The following is a 25,202-nucleotide window of genomic DNA, read 5'->3' as shown; positions in this document are numbered from 1 at the left end:
AGAGTAATTATTTACTTAACAAGATGACTTAAATCTGATAGAAATTAAATGTCTGTATGAGGAAAGGCATTTTCTTGTTTTTGGGCGGGAAATTCTTCTGCAAAAATAATTGTAAATGAGGGCAACCGTCATACAGAGCGATGGTAAATTTGGAAAGAAATTAGAAAGAATTCCAAATGTTGTTTATAGGTAGTCAAATATGGATCCCCCAGATTTCACTGGGCTAAACTGCAGAACCTTACTTGTCAATGTACCTTTGAAAAAAATAGGTATCCGTTAAAAGAAATTGGGAGCAGGGAGAAAATAGGGAATTTATCTAATCATAATTTTCACTGAATAGTTACACAGGATAATTTTCAGAACTGTTCAGAACTAAAATATCACTTGAAGAATTCTACAGAATTAAGCCCCATTAAAAGCCACTATTTATTATTAAATCTCTTTTAGTATATATGGGCCTGCTATCTACGTGTATTTTCACTGTAGAATATTTAATTTGTAGAATATTTAATCTGTAGGATATTAGTATAAGTGCTGTTGGACTATAGTTTCCATAAATCTTCAAAATGCTTTTGAATTAATGATCCTGAGTGCATTTATAAGAATCTCTCAACTGTTTCATTTGACAGAAATCTTTATCATCAACAGAAAATAAGTTAACAGTTGTATCTATGACTATCTGTCTCTAAGGGAATATTCTTTTCTAGAACCTAGTTTAGGACTTCAAGTAAAATAATATTGCATATAGATAGTAGGGTTTTATTATATTTATGTCATCAAGAGTGTAAATGCCACAGAATCTCAGGTACTTTGGGGGCTCTGTTCACACTTTGAAAAAATATGTATATATATGCCCTGTTTTCTAAGGCAGAACTATGGTACTAAGAATATGGTACTTGAAAACTGTGATGATTTTTTGGTCCTTAAATGCAAAAAGACAAAACCAGCACCCCTTCCCATGGGAGAAAAGAACAGCATCTTGGCATTCTTAAAGGGTACAGAGGTGTTTCCCTTTGCACCATATCTTTTAGGAGGCTAATCCTTTTTCAGAAAGCTTTTAAAATTCTACCCCTTTGTAAATACAGAAAGATTAACATCGTTATTATAGAATTAAACTTTTGATGGATAAGCATCAAAATAACATTTTTACAGTAACTATAAAAAATTAAAGACTCTATCAAACCCCAAACTCAAAAACACTCCCTAGTCTACTGATTATTGTTCACATGCATTCATCTAATTTAAATAGTTTTTTTCAGTGAGTTTGTAAGGTTTATAAGATCCAGGTGGGTGTTATAGGTTCCATTCTCTAAGGACTGTTTCTTAACCACATCACCCATTCTGGACCCCAGGCTGGTACCTACAAATGAGGGCTGTACTCACTGGAGTCAAACACCTCTTCTTTAAAATGGAGAGCCATATATCTCGAGGCTATCTGAAAATGACACAGCTCTTTGGAATTAGTTATATACAATTGACTCAGAGGGTGCATGTATTTACATGCATGCCCGCTTGAGTATACACACAGATTCATTGCAGATTAATTCACAAGTCCAGCAATGGTTCATTGCTAGGGATCGACTCCTTCTTATGCAGTGAGTGGTGAATTTTACCAGGAGCAGCCCTGGCTGCCTCTCAGTCCTGGTCTTGATCCAGAGTTTCACTTTCATGTGGGATCTCTGTCTTTTGATTCCCTTTTGCACCCCATTCATTTTTATATCACTTTCCCACATAAGCCTGTTAGAGATGTAATATTAATTACCCAGAAATCTCAGTCTGCAATTGTTCCAACATCATGCTTTAATGAATACAGACTTCATTGCATGTATTTCTACTACTTTAGTGACTTCGATTTCTATTTTTATTGCAAAGTTCTGTGCAAATAAAAGAATATCAAAAGGTATGGCTATAAACGTGCTCTGCTAAATTCCCTCTGCCTTGAAATGCCTGTGAACTTCTGCTACAAAATGCCGGCTGCATTTTAATGCCTTTCTTGCAGGCAACATGTTATAGTAGAAATCACACTAGTCCTGAAGTCACACAACTCCCGGTCCACCATCTACCAGTCGTGCTATTTGTTTGAGCTTCAATGCCGGCATCTGCAAAATGTCACTATCTATGTCATCCTCACAAATTTGATTGAGGATTAAAGCAGGCGAAGTATGTAAAGCATAAATACTATGCTTAGGGCATCATAGGAGCTTAATATGTGTTAGTTTCTTTTCTCCAGCCTGCAGCAGTAATGGGAGGAGACCTTGGCAGACACAAATGAACACTCACTTTTAAAATGCACTTCAATTAAGGTCACTGTAAATGAGGAGAATGTGAAGAGTAAGAAGAATAAGGTTAGATTTCAAAGGAGCAGATAATGCCTTACTGTGATGTTTATTGCATATGGAAATGTATTACTATAGGTTTACTGCATATGGGAATATATTACTATGAATGAAAGGACCTGGTTTCTGAACTCCTTTACAACTTTAAACTCTGTCCAGCTCTGAAGTGTAATAAGAAGAGCCTATTTAACTACCTCTGCCTTTAAAGGCATAAGCAGTATCATTTACACAAAGTCACTACTATATAAATCTGTTTGGTTATACTGTTTGATTTAATTATACATAAAATTTCAGCACATTGAAAGCGTAAGAGTGGCACTGATCATCTACATATGAATACAGGTGGACTAGGAACTTTTTTTGTCAGAATGGCCAACCTTTACTTCATCCAGTGAACAAATAATACAGAAAGCTTAGTTTTCAAAGTAGGAATTTAAAGATGGGATTATTGCTACCTTGACTGATTTTATATAGTTCCCAAGGCTATTTGAGTGACATCCTAATCTGATGGAACTTCTGAAGCTTCTCAAGAATCTTTCGGTAGATTGGTAATAGCTTTCTGAAGTTCTGGGTTGAGAAGGATTCTAAGGCCATGTCTAGGCTCATCAGGAAAGAATGCTGTAATTGATTATTTAGGTCTGCTCTGGGCAGAAAGTGGAGGGAGTAACAGCCTGTATCAATGTATTTGGTATATTAGTGTTCCATAAATAATAGCTATTATAATTATTGCTGCTGTTATGACTAAGGTGTTTTTATGTCTCTTCAAATTTCTATATCTTCAACACAAAATGGGATCAATTAACTGCTTCGGTCACGGTAGCTATGCCTATCATTTTTATTGACTTGATGGTAAATGTGTATTATCTTCAGAGAAGAGCTGAAAAATGAAATCGGAATTTGCTCTTCCTGATTTTATTATATTAAACACTTAATATAATTAAGGGGGAAAAGCCTGATACAGTTACTAAGGGCAGAATGAGACTGGAGAGAAAAAAAGAGACAAGGGTGAAATGCAGTCATTATGAAACATTTGCACCATGTCTCATAGTTTCTTTAAAATATTCGCACAAGGGAGAAGATACAGCATGTTTTGCACTTAGATGGTCCATGACTTTCTAGACTTTTTTCTGGTTTTTTTTTCTCTGAGGCCAGATTTCTTTTCTGGGTAAATAGTCATGTTCCTGTCAGCCATAGGGGATTTTCTGAATCCTAAACAGCTGATTTTGTATTCTTACCCAATTCCTTCTATTTGAGAACTAAAATCTGATCAAACCCATATTTTTAAATTTATGTATTTATAGGCATATGGAAGAATAGTTTATAGTCTGAGTATGATTTTTTTTTTCCACCACAAATGTAGGAAAATTATGGGGAGTTTTAAAACAGTGCCTTATCAGGTTTTTTGTTGGTTGTTTTTTTGTTTTGTTTTGTTTTTTTATTACTGATGACTTCATTCTGCTTGAATTCAGTGCTTCAGTTTCTTTGGGTAAACTAATAGATTATGTATGCAATGTTTGCACTGAGTTGATTGAACTTATCTGGTGAGTTTGAGCCTGGCTCACACATTCACGTCATCAGCAGAAGCCTATGCATTGCATACAGGCACCATAGTTAGCTCACAGTCCTCAAGAGGAAGGGAAGCCAGTCCACATAGAGCTGTGCTCCCAGGGTTCAGAAAAGCAAATTGGACCTTCCAATTTTTTTCTTACTGTTATCTTACTGTTATCAAATGCTCAAAAACTTCAAGTTTTTTTTTTATTTGAGAATAATTGACATACAATATTACAGGAGTTTCAGGTGCACAGCATAGTGATTCAACAACTATGTTGTGCTGTGCTCCCCACAAGGGTAGACCCCATCTATCACCATTCAGTGCTGTCACGGTACCATTGACTATATTCCTTGGGCTGTGCCTTCCATCCCCATGACTTACTCATTCCATAACTGGAAGCCTTTATCTCCTTTTTTGCCCATCCCTCCACTCCCTCTCCTCCGGCAACCATCATAATGTTCTTTGCATTTATAGGTCTCATTCTGCTGTTTTGTTTGAAAGACTTTTCTTTAAGAAAAGCATAGTAAAGAAACAACTATCTTGAGAGGTTTTTTTTTTTTTTTAAGGATTTATTTGTTTATTCATGAGAGACACACACGGAGAGAGAGGCAGAGACACAGGCAGGGCAGAAGCAGGCTCCTCACAGGGAGCGTGATGCAGGACTCGATCCTGAATCCTGGGATCACGACCTGAGTCAAAGGCAGGCAACCAACCACTGAGCCATCCAGGCATCCGAATCTTGAGAGTTTTTAAATACATATTGAAGAAAAAGAAAGATATGTGATCCCTAAGGGTTTATCTTTTCTTAATAAAAGGCATCGGCTACTGAGTGTCTGTAGAATGCATAGGGAGCCCAGAACCCTGTGCTAACTTTGTAAAGCTGTTGTAAGACATCAACAATTAACTTATAATCTAGTTTGGGAAGAATGTTTTTCCTCCAAAAGATGTTCAGTCATTTTCTTTTTAGTTAAAAGTCTAGTTTCAAAACTTTTTCACAAAAGACTAGATGACTTCTTTCTGTTGCTTTCAGATATCTCCTTTAACGTGAAATCTCATTTAAATTTTAAACTCAGTTGTCATTCTTGGGGATCTTCTGGCATGCACAGCTCTTTACAGTGGGTCCCTTTATTCCTCTTCTCAGCTTCACCTGTCCCTCTTTGCTGCCCCTTCCCATATACCCTGTATACTAGAGCAGTGATTCTCATCTACCCATCAAACACAAGTGTCCTTATGATTAACAAGTTGCTAAAAATTGAGTTCGAGTACCAATATTTGCAAGTGATATACTTCTGTCATTTATTAGATTAATTTCAAAATATCCCTGAAGTCCCAGCACTCATTTTTATCCTAACTAGCTCCCTAAATGAGAAAGGGAAGGGAGCATATATTTCCTGAGATGTGGGTGAGCCAGGACAAAAGAAATTGAGGATCATTGCTTGCCCAAATTGATTTGTTTGCATTCCCCCAAAGCAAGATGCTTTCTCATTTCTGTCCTTCATATTTCCCTTCTCTCTTCCTGAAATTTCCTCATCTCACTTGTCCAGCTGTTGAGCACCTATATATCCTTCAAGACTCTAAGGTGTCACCTTCTCTGTGGAGCTTTCCCTGCTCTTCTTCCATGGCCCTGCTCTCCCCTGTCAGTTTAAGCAGTCTCTCTCTCTCCTACCATCCCTTTTTAGACTGCTGTTGTAGCAAGCACATGGGTTGTAGTCTTCTGTATCCTCTTCAGTTCTCTCCCTCCCAGACCATGTGCTATTTGTGGACAAGGATTATAAACTGTTTGTTTTCACCTTCCCAGATCTTAACATAAGATCTGGCATGATAGGACATGATAGGACATTCAGTTATGCCTCAGATGAACCAGAGAAGCTGAACAATTGTCGGAATGTGCCTAATGTTCTCCTCTTACTTCCTGGCCCTGAATTGTATCACATGATGTTGGTTCTGTTGAAACAATCATGACAAATCCAAGCTAAAAGGGGCCATTGGCTGACCAGTTTGGGGTTGCATGGATGAATCACTGGACAAAATGTGATTCCTGTGAGAAAGAAGTGACTAAAGTAAAGAGAGGAGAATCTTGGACAAGTAACAAAGATGGCATATTCTACTATCACCAGTTTTTTTATATTTCTTCTTACTTCTTGATGTGGCTTCCACCTTCTTTGTTTTTCCTATGCCCTGTGTGCCCACATGCTGATGTGTATGCTACTCCCCACAACAAAAATTCATCAGTGTCATTGAAATGAAGACTGGCACCTGCCAACTCTGTGTCACATCCAATCTTCAGGTCAAACAACTGGTCTCAAATTGGCAACTTCTTATTTGAGAAAATGAAATAACTACATTAAAATTTAACCAAATTCTGTGGATATGATTATAAGAAAAAAGTGACGGCTCTTTTAATTGCTCTAAAGGTCAGGACCTTACCTTACCTTTTCACTCAAAAGGCATTTATTAATCTCAAGTCAGATGTTTTGACCCTTAGAGCTAAATGTATTTACATAAAGACCATTTTTTGTTCACTTTTACTACTGATTTTACAGTTTTCCTAGCATATTTGAATTACATTATTGAATGTTCCAAATTTGGATGTCAGCTCCTTTAATAAGATCAAAAATTAACTTTCCAGGATGATGTACACTGTGTGACTGTTTTTGTCTGATTATGTCTTGCAGTGGCCGTCCTACAAATGGAAGCACTGACCGCATCCAGAAGTTACGAAAAGAATATTATCAGGCCCGGAGGGAAGGATTCACCTTATATGAAGACGATGAGGGAAGAGCAAGACTAGATTATGACCTCCACTGGGTAAGCCCATGCCTCATTCTCATCATTGAATTCATCTCTACTGAGATAGTTTCTAGCAGAAGAACATGGCCAAGAATGTTCTATACATACTAAGTTATATTTAGGTTACTTGAGTTTTACAGATATGAACATTACCCAAACCACAGCCATCTTGTCCCACAGAAGTTGTTTACATAAATCAAACCACACTAATGCACAGTAGTTTATTTTAATTGCTTTCATATTTACTCTCTGTTGGACTTGTATACCAACGTGTTAGGGTGGAGCAGATGGTCGATATTTTAAAGAGGACAAAGAATCTACTGAGCCTTAATCCTTGCCTCCCATCACTTGGGTTTCAGAATCTGGGCAAGCATTAAAAGACCATGCAACATAAGCTATCTCTCCTTTGGAAAAGGATATTAGAAGTAAATTTCAGAATGGCTATCTTCAGAGATATCAGTTGTTTATATATTGCACCTGAATAATTCCCATTTTGCCGATCTTACCAGTACACTAAGATAATTTTATTTATTTATTTATTTTTAGAGATTTATTTATTTATTCATGATAGACACACAGAGAGAGAGAGAGAGAGACAGAGAGAGAGAGAGACAGAGAGAGAGAGAAGCAGAGACACAGGCAGAGGGAGAAGCAGGCTCCATGCCGCGAGCCCAACGCAGGACTCGATCCTGGGACTCCAGGATCGTGCCCTGAGCCAAAGGATGGCGCCAAACCACTGAGCCACCCAGGGATCCCCCAGATAATTTTATTTAGAGATAAGAACAGTTTTTGTATTAGAGGGTTGTCTTTGCCAAATCCTTCAACATTTGCAAACAGAAAAGAATATTGTGACCTCTAAAAAGATTTCGTGGGTTTTTTCAGGATAGTATGATTCAATCTCTTGTCTTTTTCAAGGCAAGGCTGTATGAACAAAACACACTTAACTTTTGGGCATCCACAAAAATACCAGAGAGTACTTAGAGTTGGATTAAAGTACATGTCACATATTAGGAATGGGTGCCTGCCACTGAGTCGGTGTTCAATAAATCCTGGCTCTCGTTACTAACATTATTGGACCAGAGCTGTCCGTGGTAATAGTGATGTCCTTGCAGTGATGCCAGCTCTCACTCATCCTCTTTGATGGCTACTGCCTTCTACTGTCGTTTTTAGTGCTGTTTTGAGAAGCACATAAGGAACTCTTTTATCCCTGGTGGCCACTAAAGACACCAGCAATTTTGAAGGACAAATCTATTAAAGGAAAGTTTCCTTTCCTGATTTTCACACTCATATTCATGCTCACGAGGTCAGGGTTGGGAGAATCCAGCAACCAAGATGACTGCTTCCATTTTTCACTTCGGTGCTGCGGTATCTCAGGCATAGCCCCTCTCAGTTTTATACTAGTGTTTGAAGGCCAGCTGCAGTACCCACCATTGTCTTGCAAAGTACCTGAAACTCCTCGGCTCAGTAGATTCTCCCTCCTATGATGGAGTTTAATCAGAAATGCAAAGAAAGAATTAGCAGCCTCCAACCAAATGGTTCTGGCCACTTCCAGAGATAGGCATTTCATAACTGTAGATCGTAACAAATAGCTTTTTGTTGGTTTTATTACCTATGTTAGGTTAGGATTAAACAGAATGACATTTATAGCGATGGGGCAACTGGTCACTTAGACTCTCAGTGACACAAGAGAAAGATTTCCATGGAATAACAATTTAGATAACAATGTACTCCATTTTAAACTTAATTGAGATCAATGTATGAACTGATGACAGACTGTGTACATAAGGTTCTGTCTCCTCGATCAAATAAACAAGCAATGAAATAAAGGGAAGTTGTTTCCACCATAACCAAAACAGACCACCGTGTCCAAGGCACTGAAAAGTCTCCATCTCAACATCCCTGTGAACTCCTATGAGCAAAATAAGACAAGTAATTTTAGATTAAGCAGTCCAGGTTGTTTTGACTTTATTTTATGTGATCTCCTAACATCAAACTAAAAGGCTGAAAATGCTTAACATTCATGAGACGTTTTCCCTGACCCTCACCAAACCTGAAATAGATCACCCATACCTTCAGGTCCTCTCTATCTTAAAGATTCTGTTTTTATCCCAAGCCAATGTGGAACCAGACAATGTAGTGAGTAAGAAGTATCTCTCTTTTGTGTTTCCCATGCTCAAATGTATTGAGCATTGCCAAAAATGACTGATTTTATGTTTCCCAGACAAGTGGGGACTAAGGCTTCCCAAAGGGATGCCTACAAAATGCACGGTCATAAAAGACTCTCTGTGATTGCTTCAGATACTCCAAACCAGGGATTAGAATCTCAGTGTCCTTTCCCCACTCTCCACAAACCAAGGAAAAACACTGGTATCTTTTGTCTGCACAGGCCTGAGAAATTGCACCATTGTCTTGCTACTTTGGAATAGATCTAGGAAAGCAAGTTTAGAAAGTTAACATTTCATCGTACCTGCCAGTCAGCCAGATCTAACAAGGCAGCTTTTATTGAGATTGTAGTTCCTAATCAGTCTGGTCTTCGGCATCACGGAGGGTGCTTGTTAAAATTGGATCACCAGGGACACGTGGGTGGCTCAGTGGTTGAGCGTCTGCCTTTGGCTCAGCGCATGATCCCAGTGTCCTGGGATCAAGTCCCACATTGGGGTCCTTGCAGGGAGCCTGCTTCTCCCTCTGCCTATGTATCTGCCTCTCTCTGTGTGTCTCTCATGAATAAATAAATAAAATCTTAAAAAAAAAAAACTGGATCACCAGCCCATGGAGGAGAGGGGTGGGGCCCAAGGGAGGGCTGCCAGGTGTTTCTCCATGTGGTTATCAAGGTTTCCAACCCACAATTCTAAAAATAGGACATTGATTCCAATCTCAGCAAAGTAGTTCCAGCCTCTCTAATAAAAAAATTGTCACATGGACCAGCATCATCAAAAACCACTTTCATGGACTCAGAACTTCCTGGGCCTGATTTTATTCCCTGGAGTCACACAATACTGGGAAGCTTCTAAAGTATTGAGAAGGAAATTAGGAAGATAAGTTACCTAAGAACTATTTTTAATAGACCAGACAGAAGTATGCTCACAGATATCTTTAAAGCCAATCTTAGTAAAGCAGTCACTGGAAAAGTTATTAGGATCTATGAACATTTTTAAAATATATTATTGTCAATGGGACTAATAATTCTCTCTTTGGCCTGCCTTGGACTTTCTGATTTTCCCAGGTATCCTATATGTAGTTCTCTATCCAGTGGCTCGGAGCAGAAGGATTTTCCCACTGCTCTCTTGGGTTCTCATTTGTTCCCACAGCACTTGCTTCTCCCTCTCTTTTCTCTATGTCTCTGATCCAATATTAACAGATATTTGCTCCATCTTAATGTAGGCCAGGTGCCAATCCAAGAATACAGAACTATCTCTACCTTCGAGGAATTCATAGCCGAGCCAGGAATACAAACATCTAAGGCAAAACGAAGAAAGGACAATAATACATATATGTGAGAAAGTCTCTAGTATAGAGAAGTATTAGCTTCTAAATGAGCTCAGCAATAGCAGTTCATTCTGCTGGAGGCCGGGTGTGCAGCCAGGGCTGTGGGGACTCTACAGAGATCATTTAGGAGTTGCCTCAGCGGACAGATTTGGTTCCTTTTCTCTCAGATTTCTTTTTCCCAAAGGAGCCTCTGATTTATTCACTTCATTTGTGTTAAAATAAATGAACACACACAGATTGCAAGGTTTGTAAATATGGACATGAGACCTTAAAAATCTTTTCAGCCAGCCTGTTCTGTAGCTGTTTTCCCATGGAGGCTCTGAAAAGCTGTAAAGAACAAGTTGAGAGAATTTCAATGGCTGGAAGTAAAATGGCCTGGCGAGTTTTTATAGGCCCAATTAAGTAAGCAAGATATGCTAGCTGTGAAGTGTTAATATTTGCCAAAAGAAAACATAATACCTGTTATCTCCTGGTATGTTATTTTCTGTAAAACTTGTTAAGATGATCACAGTCCTCTGGCAACAGGCTAGAGTATTTTTTTATTAGCAGATAAAGATTATCTGCTTATTTAACGTCAGCATGAATATCCTGTAAAGTAATTTCAGAAACGGGATGGCTCCAGAGTTTTCTAAAAATATCAGTACCTTTGTCTTTTTTCAAGAGCTGCATGGCACATACCATACACTTCCTCCTCTTCTTAACACTCCCGCTAAATTAGAACTTTTATCTATGAAAGGAGTTTGTAGACACAGATGGGAAGGAGGTACTAGAATTTCCACTGCTGTAGAATACGTGGTAGTATATCTTTCTGGCAAAGGGGATTGGTTCAGGTGATGGTTGGGTGAATAAATGAAAATACTCTGAAAGATTTGCTCACCCATTTTTGAAGATGGCCTAGGAGCCAACTTGAAGAAACATGGTTGGCAACTGTCTAGACAAGAAACACATCTGGTAAATTCTGCAGTCAGAGGAAAGAAAGAGCAAGATGCTGAGATCATGCTAACCATTTTATGAAAGGGATTAAAGATGGAATGTGTAATAGCCACATAAGCGTAAAAACTATCAGAAGGTTTTTTTCTAAATGTGAGGGATAAGAGAAATGAGCTCCTGCTGTCAGTGTCCAATACCAAAATTGACTTGTCTATATTTTCCCTCTCTGCATCTTAAAGGCATCTGAAAAAAAAAAAAAAAAAAACAACTAAGGACACTGATAAAAAGTTCTAGATTAGTCAATGGCTCTTAAATCACAAAGAACATAAATCTAACTCAAACTGTCCTAAGCAAAAAGGGAAATTTTGTTGGTTTAAAATCCGTAGGTATATCTAACTTCAGGCAAAGCTGGATCCAGCTCCATTGCTATTCTCTTTGTAGGCACCATTCCCAGGGAGTTCCCTCTTATAGTGACGAGACAACCATTGGCAGCTCCAACCCAACACCTTTATGAAAGTGGTCTTACTTCCAGTACATCCAGGAGGTCTCAGATCTGATGTTCAGTGCAATGCTAAATGGCTTATTGACTCAACCTGGGTCACATGCCCACTTCTGAACTCTCATGGCCAGAAAGATACAGTCCTTTTACGAGCCAGAACTAGGTTACAAGGTCACCCTGGAACCATAAAGGAGGATCAGGCCTACACAAACCCCAAGAATGAGTCTAGATGAACAGGTAGTCCCCAAAGGAAAATCAAGGTGCTAATTAACAGGGGAAAGCAAAATGGAATGCAGGCACAGTTTATAAACTTTTCCTCATCTTAGATATTTAAGAAAAGAAAAAGAAAAGACCTTTTCCCTTCATGTATTTTCCTCTTTATCATTAGAAAGAACAGACTATTATCAATCTTAAACTTGCTGCCATTATTGGTAAAAGGAGGAAGAAGATTTATTTTTGTCTACTGGTCCAAGATCTTTAAGCTATCCCAGGAACCCAGATGGCGTCACTGAGTTGGTTATTCATGAGAAATAACCAGACTTCTGGCTACTTATTTAGGTAGGCAAGTGGCATTTTGATTCACCCCAGACCTAGGAACTCGCCCCAGGGCGAGGCAACAGAATTCTTTGAAAGGACTATAGGGTAGACTTGCTCTATGTATAGCCTCATAAATTGTTGTTTTGTGATAAGAATATATTCTGTATAATATATCAAATCATTATGTTGTATACCTTAAACTAATACAATGTTGTATGTTAATTATATCATAATTTTTAAAGGAAAGATATATCTAAAAATCTTCAAAAGAGAGAATGAGGTAAAGAATTAGAGCCATCATATGTATGCATCGAGTAACTATCATAATCCAGTTCCTACCATAGGACAACCAAACCCTTCTTAGTTGATGAGGCCTTGATAGCTCCATAAGCTCTTCCTTCCCAATGTGTCTCTCCATCACCAGATTATTGTTTTCCCTGATTTCCCAAAACAACTGAACTGAAGAGTGGAAGAGGTACCAAGGCAGAGAAAAGAGGAAATGAACACACATTGTGTTCAGGAATTAGATGGATTTTGGAAGGGTGTAAGATTTGATCAACTTGATGTTGGTGAAACATCAGCTATAGAGTTGGGACTTGCTCATCTTGACTTCAGAAAGTAGTGAAAATTTGAGGAAAAAAGAAAACAAAATAAATCAAAGACTTTCATTTTTGTTTGGTAGTTTTAGTCCTTTACATTTCAATGTGGCTTTCATAGGAATGTGTTGACATATTAGCTATATAGGGGATCATATGAGTGAATTTCTAACTTTTAAACATGGTGTAAATCATTTTGAAAGAAGGCAACATGTTTATAGGCAATCCCCCACATAGAAATAAACTGTGTTTCAGAAACTATTTAGAAATTGGCAGTTTGGCCCTGGGAATGGTTTTCCGATGGGGGAAAAAAATGATTGGTTGTTAGGGTCCCAAACTAGTCTGCAAAAGCCCACTAAAATCCAATAACCTTGTGCTAATCAGAGACAATAAGCAAGGAGCCCAGGAGTATGGGGCCATCTGAGCCAGGGGGAAAAGAAGGAAATTCCTTTCTTCCCTCTTTCCTAGATACACATTAGAGATGTTCTCTAGCCCCTTCTCATCTGTGGTTAAGAGTGTTTCCCCAGGTTTCCTGACCTTTAATCTCCCCGACTTCCCCATTGTTACACGCACTTAGACCCACCTTTTCTCCCAGAGTGCTCAGGAGCCCAAAGTCCTCTCTCTGCCCCATTCCCCACCTCCCTCAAAGTTCCCTTTCACTCAAGACAGTTCATCTCAGCTACACTTTTGGGGGGTGAGGGGTGCAAATAACATAACCCATAAAGACTCTTAACATTCTCTAAGAGACTTCTGTTCTTAAAGAAGATACTTGATTCACCCTAATGAAGTGCAAAATTAGGCACTGTAAGGCAAGTGTAGGAGGAAGGAGCCATGGAATCTCCCCTTGGGAACTGTCTCTATGACCTCAAGGGGCAAGGGCCCATGGCTGATGCCTTGGTGTAATTCCACAGCCTGAAGTTTCTTTAGCTCTTTTATGTATGGAGCCTAGTCCCCAGATTTCCCAATCTGACTGGCTTCCTGTGGGCATTGAGCTGATCCTGAGAGTGGCACTGATTTCTCCTCTGAACAGGCTCTCACCTCCCCCAAAAAGCTTGTTGTTCCTTGGTCTGTCCTCTGTGGCTGTGGTCCATGGCTAGTTGCTACAACCGAGACGAAGCACGTCCTGACTAAAATTCTGTCCTGAAGACAGCTACTCTGAATTACAACTGTCTTCCCATCCAGGCTTTCTAAACCTACAGATGTCCTGAATTTTAGACCTATTAATAATAGCAGGCATGAGAAGCATTTTAGTATAATGAGAACACGGATTCTGAAGTCAGGTTGCCTACATTCACATCCAGGATATAGCACTCACTAACTGGGTAAATTCGGGCTATTTATTTAACCTCTCAGTCTTTTTTAAAACTAGGATAATGGTACTCACGGGTCTCATATAAATATTGTGGCAATTAAATGATTATTACATGTAAAGCACTTAGAATAGTGTCTGGCATGCAGTACATGTTCAATAAATGTGAAGATTGTTTAAACAGTGCACATACTGAGGTTTTCAGAAATCATATAGTCCATTCTATCTCAATCCTTATTGGAGCTTAACCTCTTCAGTTATCCCAGAGTCCTGGGACATCATACAACACACAAAGCATTTAGGAGGCCTTCCGGTCATGCACACTCTGGTTACCACTGAGGTACCCACCGTCCCTTCAGGTGGTGACTGTTAGGCCTCTGTTGTAAGACACTTTTGGCAAAATCCATTGGTCAAAAGGTCAGTAATTATTTCCCTCTCTCCCACACAGAAACTTTTTCTTCAAAAGTGCGCTCCTTTCATCCCTGACCCTGGGGGCACACCTAATCTCTTTAATGAGCTTATGCTAAAATCAAAGACCAAAGACCAGAAGAAAGAAGCTTCTGCTTTCAGCTCTGCAAAAACCCTGAAGCAAAGAAATACCAGTGTCTAGTTAATGACTTAAAATAGGAGGCAGAGGGGAATACAAAGAGAATTATATGCAAATTATTTACTCAATAAATTATGCTACAGCCTGATTAATAACAAAAATGACATCATTTACGTAGCACTGACTCTAACAGATACGTGTGAACACTTTATATAAATTATTCCAGACAACAAATCCAGAAGGTAAGTATTTTTAGTCCTATTTTACAGATGAGAAAATGGAGGTTTTAAGTCTCTGCACCACAGTCACGCAATCATTAGCAAAGCTGATAATTCTAACCTGAGCTAACTTCTGGTGGAAACAGAAGGAAAGGAGCAGTGCTGTGGCAGCTGTTTAGATCCTTTTTTTACATGAGACCTTTGAAACAAAGGGGAACTCTGAGTATTTGTTTATAAGGGCCATACAAACTGTGCCTCTGTGGAACTACTCTTTAATTAGCACTCTTATTTTTAACCCAATAGTAAATAGTATGAGTTCTCTGTAAAAGTCCAAATGAAATCATTCTTTTCTGCAATAATCAAATAAGTTAGCCTATCTCTGGCTTAAACCCAACCCTAAATACCAAGAAGCAGAAAAAGAAAGTTCAAAACCACATTATTTTTCCATAATATGTCAAATAACCCTATGCTCTACTTACATTAGAGTGAAAAAAAAAAAAAGAACTCTTTCTGCTTCTAATGAACAATTAATTCCAGCTCAGGATGTCGAGTTTAGAATAGGTTAAGTTTCCCCAAACCACAGCCATTTGTGTTGGATCATGGTTAAAACCCAAAATTCCAACTTCTACAATAATCACATTCTTTTCTTCTACTGCAATGGGAGAAATGACCATTTTATGTAATATAGGAAAAACCATAGCAGAAACTCCTATGAATTCCAGATTTCCTAAAACTCTTCTCAAAGCTGTTTAAAATCAGTTGGATACGTTTCATTTTAGCAAGAGCTCGAAAATCCTGAAATTAAGTTTGGGTACTCTTTTTTTTTTTTTTTTTTTCCTAAACAAAGACGTTTGGAGGGGAGGATGCGGAACCCCATTTCAGGGGCACTCAGCACACGTGTATCACTAAAGCCGGGGGACGATTATAGACCCCCACGAGGCACGTCTGTGTTCAGATCCGGCAGCCCGGAACGTTCCCCTCGCACACTTCCGGTGTCAGTAGCCAATCAGCTCGCTGCGGCGGCCATCTTGTTCTTTCAGTTTCAGGGAAGTCTGGACCCAGAGTGAGGGACGGGGCTTCACCTCACGTGGTTCTTGTTAAGCGGGAGCGAGCGGGGTGTTGGGGGCGGGGGAGCAAACTCCCAGGAACCTCCCCTCTGGCAGACGAAGCACACGAGTGAAAGAGAAGCCTAAAATGACCGTCATCACCACAGCCGTCCTGGAGTTGCCATCGTCCACAAGAGGGATGAGCCCTGCGGAGCACGGTTGTAACGACACAGGTCGGGGTCCGTGAGTTTACACTTCTAGGAAATTCACGCATTTCTCTGCGTTTCGTTCTGAGGCCTGAACTCTCGTTCTGACTGTCAGCGTGTCCGTGGGAAAGTGCGCAAGGTGACAGCGGCGACTGCAGCCGGACCCAGGGAAACGTTCCATTTATTCAAGGAAACGATCTAAGAAGAACTGGCATAACATTGTTATTCCAAACAATTGAGAAGTAGCTTCTTGCCCAGCTTCAAGATAAGACTTTTGTAAAGTAATGGAGTTCTTGGGTTTTATCTCCATGAAGCTTTCTTCAGATGATTTAGCTCGTCCTGTCATCCTTCGCCCAGACGCAGCTTCATTCCCTAGACAGCAAAGCCAAAGCGACACGTGAGGGAAATAGATTTTCTTGCTCTCGTGGATTCCTTTGTTGCTTTAGCCGTTCCCTGAATACGGAGCAAATTTATGCTAAGCGTCCAGCAGGCCCAACATTTGCATCAACACTTAACAGAGAAGGAAAACGTGACGTGTGTGTGGAGCGTGTATATGTATATATGTGGTATGGGCGGGGAGCGCATGCGCAGTGTGTGTATGTAAATGGGTGGTGAGCGCATGCGCAAAGACATTGGCATGTGTATATGGGCGGGGAGCGCATGCGCAAGGACATTGGTGTGTGTATGTATATATGGGCGGGGAGCGCATGCGCAGGGACACGCGTGTATGTGTATATGGGCGGGGAGCGCATGCGCAAGGACACGCGTGTATGTGTATATGGGCGGGGAGCGCGTGCATAAAGGCATTGTTTTCAGACTTCTTCAGAGAAACAGTAGGAAGTGTTTTATGAGAAAGACGTTCCCTGTCACGATCTGACGGCTTTCCTCGAATGAACCTTCTGGCTCACTCTATGATAATGGATACCCCCAAACGGTATGGAGGAATCTCCATTTTTCAGTTTTGTTTTCCCATCATCACTAATTGCCAGAGTTCCAGATTGTTTCTGAATAGCAGCTCTGTTTGGTGATTTATATATATATATATATATATATAAATATATAACAGCTAATTTTCCTTTCTTCATCTATTTAGTATGGACCACGTTTCCTGTTTTCCGTGCAGTTCCCTTTACAGTAACTTCCCAGGTTTAAATTGTCAGGCAAGCACTTCAGCAGGGATGTGTATGTGGTTATCAGGGCATCAGAGGCTCACATTCCAGAGGAGGCACGCTTGGTCTTACAATTAATGTGAATGATGGCTGGAAGAAATCTTTTAGCATGACACTTAAACTGGTGATTGGGAAAAAAAAAAAAAAATGCTATGGGATTTTAGCAGTTTGTGGTTTATGTGTGGTTCTAGAACTATTTTTAAATTTCCCAGTTTCAGAAAGTAGATAACCTGCTCTTTTGTCGACATGTAGATGTGTTTGTGTAAGTAAAAAAAAAAAAAATCTAGTCCTCAAATACACAATCATGGGAGAATAAAAAGATAAGCAAATAGGAAAGAACTTAAACTGTTTCAAGCATTCAACATTTCCATTTAATTGATTCATAATTTAATTTATCAGAAATCTGAAGACTGTCCCAATGAGAAGCTCTTACAACTTCCGAAACTTTCTTAAGGATCTTATCTCCAATATAAAAAGAAAAGGTGTTAAGTCCTATAGTCAATTAAGGAAAAGAATAAACCCATTTTCACTTATTTTGTGCCACTCTGGTCCCAAGATTGAAGAACAAAATTTCAAAATATATGGATTCCTTATTTTTTCATTTATCAATTCATTCCTTAAACCTTAATTTGTTGGCAAATTTCTTTCTGTCTTTGTGCCAGAAATTTAGTTGACTCTGAGGATTCAAAAGTGAATAAGGAGTTCATGTCTGGTGGGAAAGTCAGACGGGAAACATAATTTCAAATGTAATGAGATATTTAAAAATAATGGTACAGGGAAAAAATTGATAAGCAAATGCATAGGAAAGAGGGACGAATCAATGAACAAGGCAGATTTGCTTTTATCACCACAAAGTTTCCCTTGTGTGTTTGGGCTACCCTTTTGCCTGAATTTAGGGCATCTTGCCTCCATGTAAGCTACTCCAATTGCCCTTTGTAATTTCTGAGCAAATATAAAGTGGCTTTTATTATGTTTCATGAGGATACTTCTCTTTAGGCCCAACTTCTCATTTTGAGGATTTGAGCATTTGTGCATCACGTCTGTCCCAATTACTGAGTGAGACCTGCCCTAGAGGGTAGTTTTTCAAACCGTGTGTCACAACTTATTAGATGATCATAAAACCAATTAGTCACAATTGACATTTTTAAGATTTTGAGTAGAATAGGATATATCAGAGGCCATGGCAGGTAGTAAATATAAATGTTGGTTGGTGAAGTTTTTGTTTTATATCCAATCTGTGCAGACATACACATATCTGCTAGCTCATAATGTAAACTGTATTCCTACGTATTATGATTTTAAAAAGTTGAAAACCTCTAGTCTAGACTTTAAGTTCCATATGTGGTTGGTTTACCATTTCATTTATAACATTTCATGTGGTATTAGTTTCAGACCAGGGACTCTGTCATTTTTTTGAATAAATAATGTTGAATACATCCCATTTGAAACATTACGAATGGCACAGAGTTTGCTTTACTCGATTATATCCGTATGCATATAGATAAAGATAGGTAGGTACACAATTTGCACTTATTTTAATTAATTTTAGTTTAGCAGTCAGTGATTTACATAATAAACATCTGAAGCAAGGTTACAATCATATAGACAAAAATATTTTGAAGACCAGGTGATTATAGTTGCCCTACTCTACTCTTGTTTTACTGAAATTATGATTTTTTCCTTTTACATTAAATCTTTTTATTATAAATGTAATACATGCTTATAGTAATAATTTATATAATTGGTAAAAATGTTAAGACTGAAATGTAAATCATCTCTCATCAACCACACAATAAACACTTTTTGCTTTGGTATATTTTATACAGATACACCTATATGTATATCACATGTAGTAATTAAATTGGGACCCTACTGGATATGCTGTTACTTAAGCTACTTCTTTCACTTTCTATTTTACTCTGAGCATTTCTCATGCCATTAAATAATCTGCAAAAATGTGAATGTAACATTTAATTCACTAATTGATTAATCATGGTTTCATTATTGGATGTTTAAGTTATTTTCATCATTTCCTTGTAAGTAATGAGGTAGTAATTATAGATAAATAATCATAGATAAATAATCATCTAGATAAATCTTTGCATTCTTATGTTATTATTTCTTTATCATAAATCAGTATATTAATTATTTAACATAAGGCTATGAAAAAAATTTCTAATTGATACAAATTACCCAGCATGCCCCTAGAAAAGCTGATAAGTTTATATTTTCCCCAGCAGCGTATTTATTAATGCATTTAACAAATATTCATGGTCTGCTTTATGCAGGTTTCATACTAGACCTATTAAAATTGAGTGTTTTAATTTTTCTTTATTTTTATCAGTTTGATAGCTCTTATCAATTATTTTGTTTTCATTAGATTACAACTGAGACTTAGAATTTTCTCTGTTTATTGGTCATGTATATTTCTTCTTTTTTATGAATATTCCTTTTCTTCTATTACAGTGTTTGCCTATTTTGCTTCTAAATTGTAAATGTTCTTGATACAGGAGGATTATTAAGCTTTTACTGTCAAATAGCATTCAGGATGCTATTTTTTCTAACTTAGCCAGTAGTCTCTTAACTTTATGATACTTCGGAGAAAAAGCAGCTTTACTTTTTGTGTAAACAAACCAGAGAATTTGTTAGTTTTTTCAAATGGCATTTAAACATCTATCAAGATGGTTATATGATTTTTCTTCTTTTTCTATTAATGAGATGATTTATATTAATAGAGTTTCTAATATTGAATGGCCCTTACAATTCCAAAAAAAATAAATCTACACTCATATGCTGTTTTTTCTTTGAAGATAAAGCTGGGCATGGATTGCAAGTATTTCATTTGTGCTTCGTACCTCTATTTGTAAGGGAAATTGGTATCTAAGGATTTTTCCCCCTAACATGAGCAGTTTTACAAAGAAGAGTTACATAACCTTTGTAAAATGATTTGAGTAGCTTGTCATCTGTTACTATATGTTATATCAGTCTCTATAGTCTAGGAATTCTCTGTCAAGATTTAAAATAACTCATCCATAAAACCATCTAGTCTGATGCTTTTTATGGGTAATTCTTGGACACTTTTTCAACTTTTCCCATAGATGGATATTGTTGGGAAAAGAGATGTTTCCTCCTTTACTGAATTTTGGAAATTTCTGTCTTTTTTCCATAACATCATTTATTTCATTGAGACTTTCAATGATTATATTTTATGGTTTTGTCACCTAATATATTAAATAATTCTGTTTCTCTGTTCTAATACATTTTTACCTCATTAACTTATTTCTCTTAAGGAATAAAGCAAATTTTTAAAATTATTTGCCTTATTCTTTCAGTTACTTACTAAGTAACTGAATGTTCAATGACATGTTTGATGATACAGGTTCAATGACAACATAATTTTAAGGCAATGAGTTTGGTTTTGAGTTTAGTTTGATGTGCTTCCAGAAATGTATCTTAATGTTCTTCTTCTTATTTTTTCTATGTATTTTGAAATTTAAGATTTTATTTCTTCTTTGACCAAGAACGACATTAATTTTTAAGGATTTAGGCTTTTTTCCACCTAAAATTTTATTATTAATGTACAATTTTAATATTTTGTAGTCAAGGATAGTAAATTCTGCAACTTGGGGCCTTTATTGAAAGTTGACCTAGTTAGTATATGTAAGTTTGTCATTTAGATTTAAATTAATTAAAATTAATGGTTTTTCTAAAAATATTTATTATTGAATAAATATTTATTGAGTGCCTATTACAATGTAGGCTCTGGTAAGGTGCTGAAGATGTAGGAGAGAGCAAAATGGACAAAAATCTCTGCCTTGCAGTACTCACATTCTAGTATATAACATACATGTATCACTATATTTCCTTAAATGTAAGCATGCTCATTATACACACTATAAATTTAATGACAGCTTTTCCAGAAAAGACAAAAAGAAAGCCCCACCACATTAAACCTAACCATGCATTTCTCAGATGTTCAAGTGTAAGAAATGTGTGTCCTATTGTTGGTAAAATAATGTTCTTAATTATATTTTTTCTGATACTGTGTATGCTTAATCATTTTCTTGATCTGTCAAAGACGGACGAACATGAGGTTAAAGTCCCCATGTACATTTTGTTTCTGAGGCTTTCAGCATCATTTTTTAGGGCTATCTCTTAGAAAAGGTTGAAATGTGATGTTTGATTCATTCTGAGGCTTTTTTTTCCAAAGAAATGTTTAGCTCATTTATATCTGTTATCATAACTGTCATCCTTATTCTCTCTGTCATTTTGGTTTAGACCTTATGTTCTGTACACCTTTTTCTGCTTCCTATTTTATTCCCCATGTGCTATAGTTTTTTTAATTATTTTATTTAGTAATTTCCCTCATAGTGACTTTATAAAAACATTCTTTATCCTGTTTTCTCTATCAACATTAAAAATGAAATCATCTCTGTCGAGTTCCTTCCATGGAAGAGGAAAAAAGTGACACGACTGTGTGTTATCACCACTTCCCCTCACACTTTTCACCTGTCCTGTTTTAGATCCAGTCTTTAAAGAAGAATATATGTCTTCTCTTTTCATATTTTTTATGTGGCATGTTTTGTATCATCCAGGGATTACGTTTTGTGTCTATTGCCAGCCCTTTGCTACATCTCCAGCACTGAGTTCTTTATCTTGATTCATTTCACTGTTAACATGTTTACTTTTTTGAGCAATTTCACTTCAGGAAGGATAGTTAGTATATTTCTAAATCCTTGAAATCTGATAGTATCCTTTATGTATAAATCTCAACATTTGCAACAATGCCTGGTGCTTTGAGGTATATAATAAATATTTGTTAAATGAATGACATACCTGCTTCCCAAGGGTTTCTTCCTAGACATTCCATTGTCTCTTGGTTTTTAATATCAGGGAAGAACTCTGAGGCCGACCTGTTTTCTCTTCTTTGTAAGTGACCTGTTTTCCTTATCTGGATCTTGTGGGATTCTCTCTTTATTCATGATATTCAAAATTTTCACCCAAATTCTTCTAGCTGTTGGCCTCTTTTCATGTTGCTAGGTTCTTAATTGAGTTCTTTCTGTTAACAATCTTGTGTTGACTTCTTACTGTTTCCTTACGGGAAGTATAGATGTTGTTCCTTAAACGGGATGGTTGAAGTCTTCTTGGTTCTCATCTCCTTATACCTGTTTGTAGAGAAGTCTTCTCCTACCTCCAAAAGGGGCCTGGCTGTTTTAAAGCCACACTTCCTGTTTAGAGGTTTGGTGGCTTGAAAGGACAGGAAAGGAACCAAAATCCCAGACAATGCCTGGAAGAAAACTTTGCTTCTGCTTAGTTTCTCATACGGATTCTCTGAAATCATGGGCAAGGTGTCAGCTTTCTGTGCCCTGATTTTTGTTTGTCCCAGCCCTGTCATCCCATATCACATGTGGCTGTGTCTACCTTGCATCCTCATGCTCTTGCCCATCATATGAGGAGGGATCACTTTCTATCATTCAGATTTGCTTCTCCTGCTATAGCCACCTTGAGAGCCCTCTGCTCTCCAGATGGACTATTTGGAAAGGCTGCCAACTCCAAAGACAAAATATCCTGTTGGTCTCCTCATCAGCCCTGTATCCTTTCCTCCAGCCTCACCTCAAATGGAATAGTTCCAGCCTCCTCCACCAGTTCCCCCAGAAGATTGGTTGTGAGCTGGCACCATGTTCCCCTTTCAGCTTGATCTGTGGCACCATATCTAGCAGATACCCAATACCTAGTTCTGGTACACATTTCACCTACTGTAGATGCTTTTGACCATTTCAGAGGAATCTGGGAGATCAGTGGTAAATTGCGTACACTCACTCACATTGTCAGTGAATCCAGAATTCAATACCCATTTTAATGCTTAGTCTCCCTTTAAGAAGTAAGTTCTTACTGATGAATCCTAGAAAGCTCTGGGACAGCTTTATTGTATCACAAAGGCCATTTTCCTAGCCGCAGCTTATACTTATTCACACACAGTAAAACAATGCCTATCCAGTAGTGTGACCAGAAAATATGATGGCTTTTCCCACCTCCTACACTAACTCCTATTTTTTCTTTAAGTAGTCCTGCAAAAGTGAGACATGGTGTAAAACGTCCAAATTGGTTTCCTTACCATTTGAAGGAAAGGCTGCAAACTGCAGTGAGAGAGCTGGCTTCCTAGTTGTGCATCAGTCTAACTTCAGTAGGGCTAAGCCGAAAGGGCCCAGAAATCCAGAGAGTCAAGTTGTTGATTGGTTTTCTTATTTACATTGAAGATGCAAAAAATAATTAGAATGTAATGTGAAGTGTTATGTATATGCAGCTATTATGAACATATAAAAATCTTATTGCCTCTGTCAAGCTGAGTTGTTATAATCATTTAAAATGGAAAGTCAAGTTCCTGCCACAGATAGAGATACACTGGTTGCATGACTTTATTAATTCCTAGACTGAGGTCTGTAGTGTGGATGATAATCTAATAACAGAATCACATTTATAATATAGTAGAAAATTCTCACTATGGGTTTACAAGAGTACGTATGAGACCCAGCATTATTGAAGGCTTGTTCTTTCTCACATCAAACTGATAGCACTCTCCATTTTGGTGACAGCTTCATCTTAATGAGAATTTTAAAAAGGGCCTGGCTGACTCCCTGCTCCCGACCCCTTTACTCCTGCAAATATGATTACTTGGGTTCCTATAGGTTTATGATCTGTGCCCATCCTGGGAAAGTGCAGGGAAATCTGTGGGATCCTTTTTCAAAAGTTTTCTCTTAGAATCAAGCCAGTCCTACTCTGATTTTTATGACTTCCTGTCTCTCCCAGTCTGAGGCCCCACCTCCTCATGAGTATCAGATTTCCATTGAGGCTGATACCTCTGGTACCCCCCAGGACCTTAGAGTTATAGTTCCTATTGGAATTCCCTGACCTGGACTGGTCACCCATTTCAGTTTGACCCTAAGGGCTTGCTAGCCTATCATGGACAATCTTGCACATAGATTCTTTTTCACAGTTTGGTCTAATCTCTCCTTTCCTCTCAGACCCATCTTCTTATCTCTGTCCCACTGTGTACTCTTAGCTACACTTGAGTGTAGGTTGTAGGCTTGCGGGTGTGTGCTTCTACACCCTTTTGACAGCTATCACTGGTCTGTCTCGTTTAACCACTCCTCTTGTATCTGCTGGTGACACAACCTTGACCTCAAAGCTGGAAGTGGTGGCGGATGCAGGGTTCATTCCAATATTGCAAGGTAGGGTTCTGTGAAAAGTGCTTGACTTTTACACCTCCTTTCCTTAAATGTTGGTAAGTGTGTATGCACTCAGAAACATGCCAGTCAGAAAACCTGCAGGATCTCATGGTCTTCAGTACCGTAAGTACGATTCTCCAATTTGATAGCAAGCTCAACTTTGATGTCAAACTGCTCATCTCCTATTTACAGCACTCACTGTCTAGCCATATTTCCATTTTAAACTAGGAAACAAACTTGACAGATGCCACATTCCATATTACTACCTTTTTAATGCTAGTGAGGAAAATCATGGAATATGTTCAATTAATGAACATGGAAAAGTTTTAAAGTTACAGGAGTACCACTGAACTTCTATTTACGGCTTTATCTTTAATGATTATTCTGTTTTTGTCTAGTTTAAAATTCCTGAGGTATGTAATACACAAAGTGTAACTTTGCTCCCTTTATTCACTACTGTTAAGAAATAGCATTTGGGGGTAGTGTAGAGTGAAGGAGACCAATCTTCATCAATAATGAGTAGTGATTGAAAAATAATTTTAAATGTTTCTTGTAAAAAAAAATAATAAATAAAAAATAAATGTTTCTTGTACTCAAATGTCCACACCTCTCCCCAGGTAAATTCCATTCAGGGAGACAAGTGGCTACTGAGACTCCATTTGGCTTTCAAGGTGGTGGAAAAGTCAAACGAGAGATTTGTAGCTATAAATAAGACAGCACAAGTATAGAACCATCATCAGACATGCAAGTATAAC

General features: G+C 38.0%; 1 protein-coding gene across 5 annotated transcripts in view; it reads left to right on the top strand.

The window, feature by feature from the left end:
• The window catches only part of PARD3B (par-3 family cell polarity regulator beta), a 987,000-nt gene that overhangs the window by 880,124 nt on the left and 81,674 nt on the right, over window positions 1-25,202 (top strand). For all 5 annotated transcript variants that reach the window (XM_072813099.1, XM_072813097.1, XM_072813100.1 and 2 more), the window contains one exon: window positions 6,564-6,696. In XM_072813099.1, the coding sequence (XP_072669200.1) occupies window positions 6,564-6,696 (133 nt within the window). The remainder of the gene's footprint in view (window positions 1-6,563; window positions 6,697-25,202) is intronic.

This window comes from Canis lupus, chromosome 36 (assembly GCF_048164855.1).
Source record: "Canis lupus baileyi chromosome 36, mCanLup2.hap1, whole genome shotgun sequence".
Taxonomy (NCBI): Eukaryota; Metazoa; Chordata; class Mammalia; order Carnivora; family Canidae; genus Canis; species Canis lupus.
Note: the sequence above shows the minus strand (reverse complement) of the source record. Positions and strands in the feature narration are given on the sequence as shown.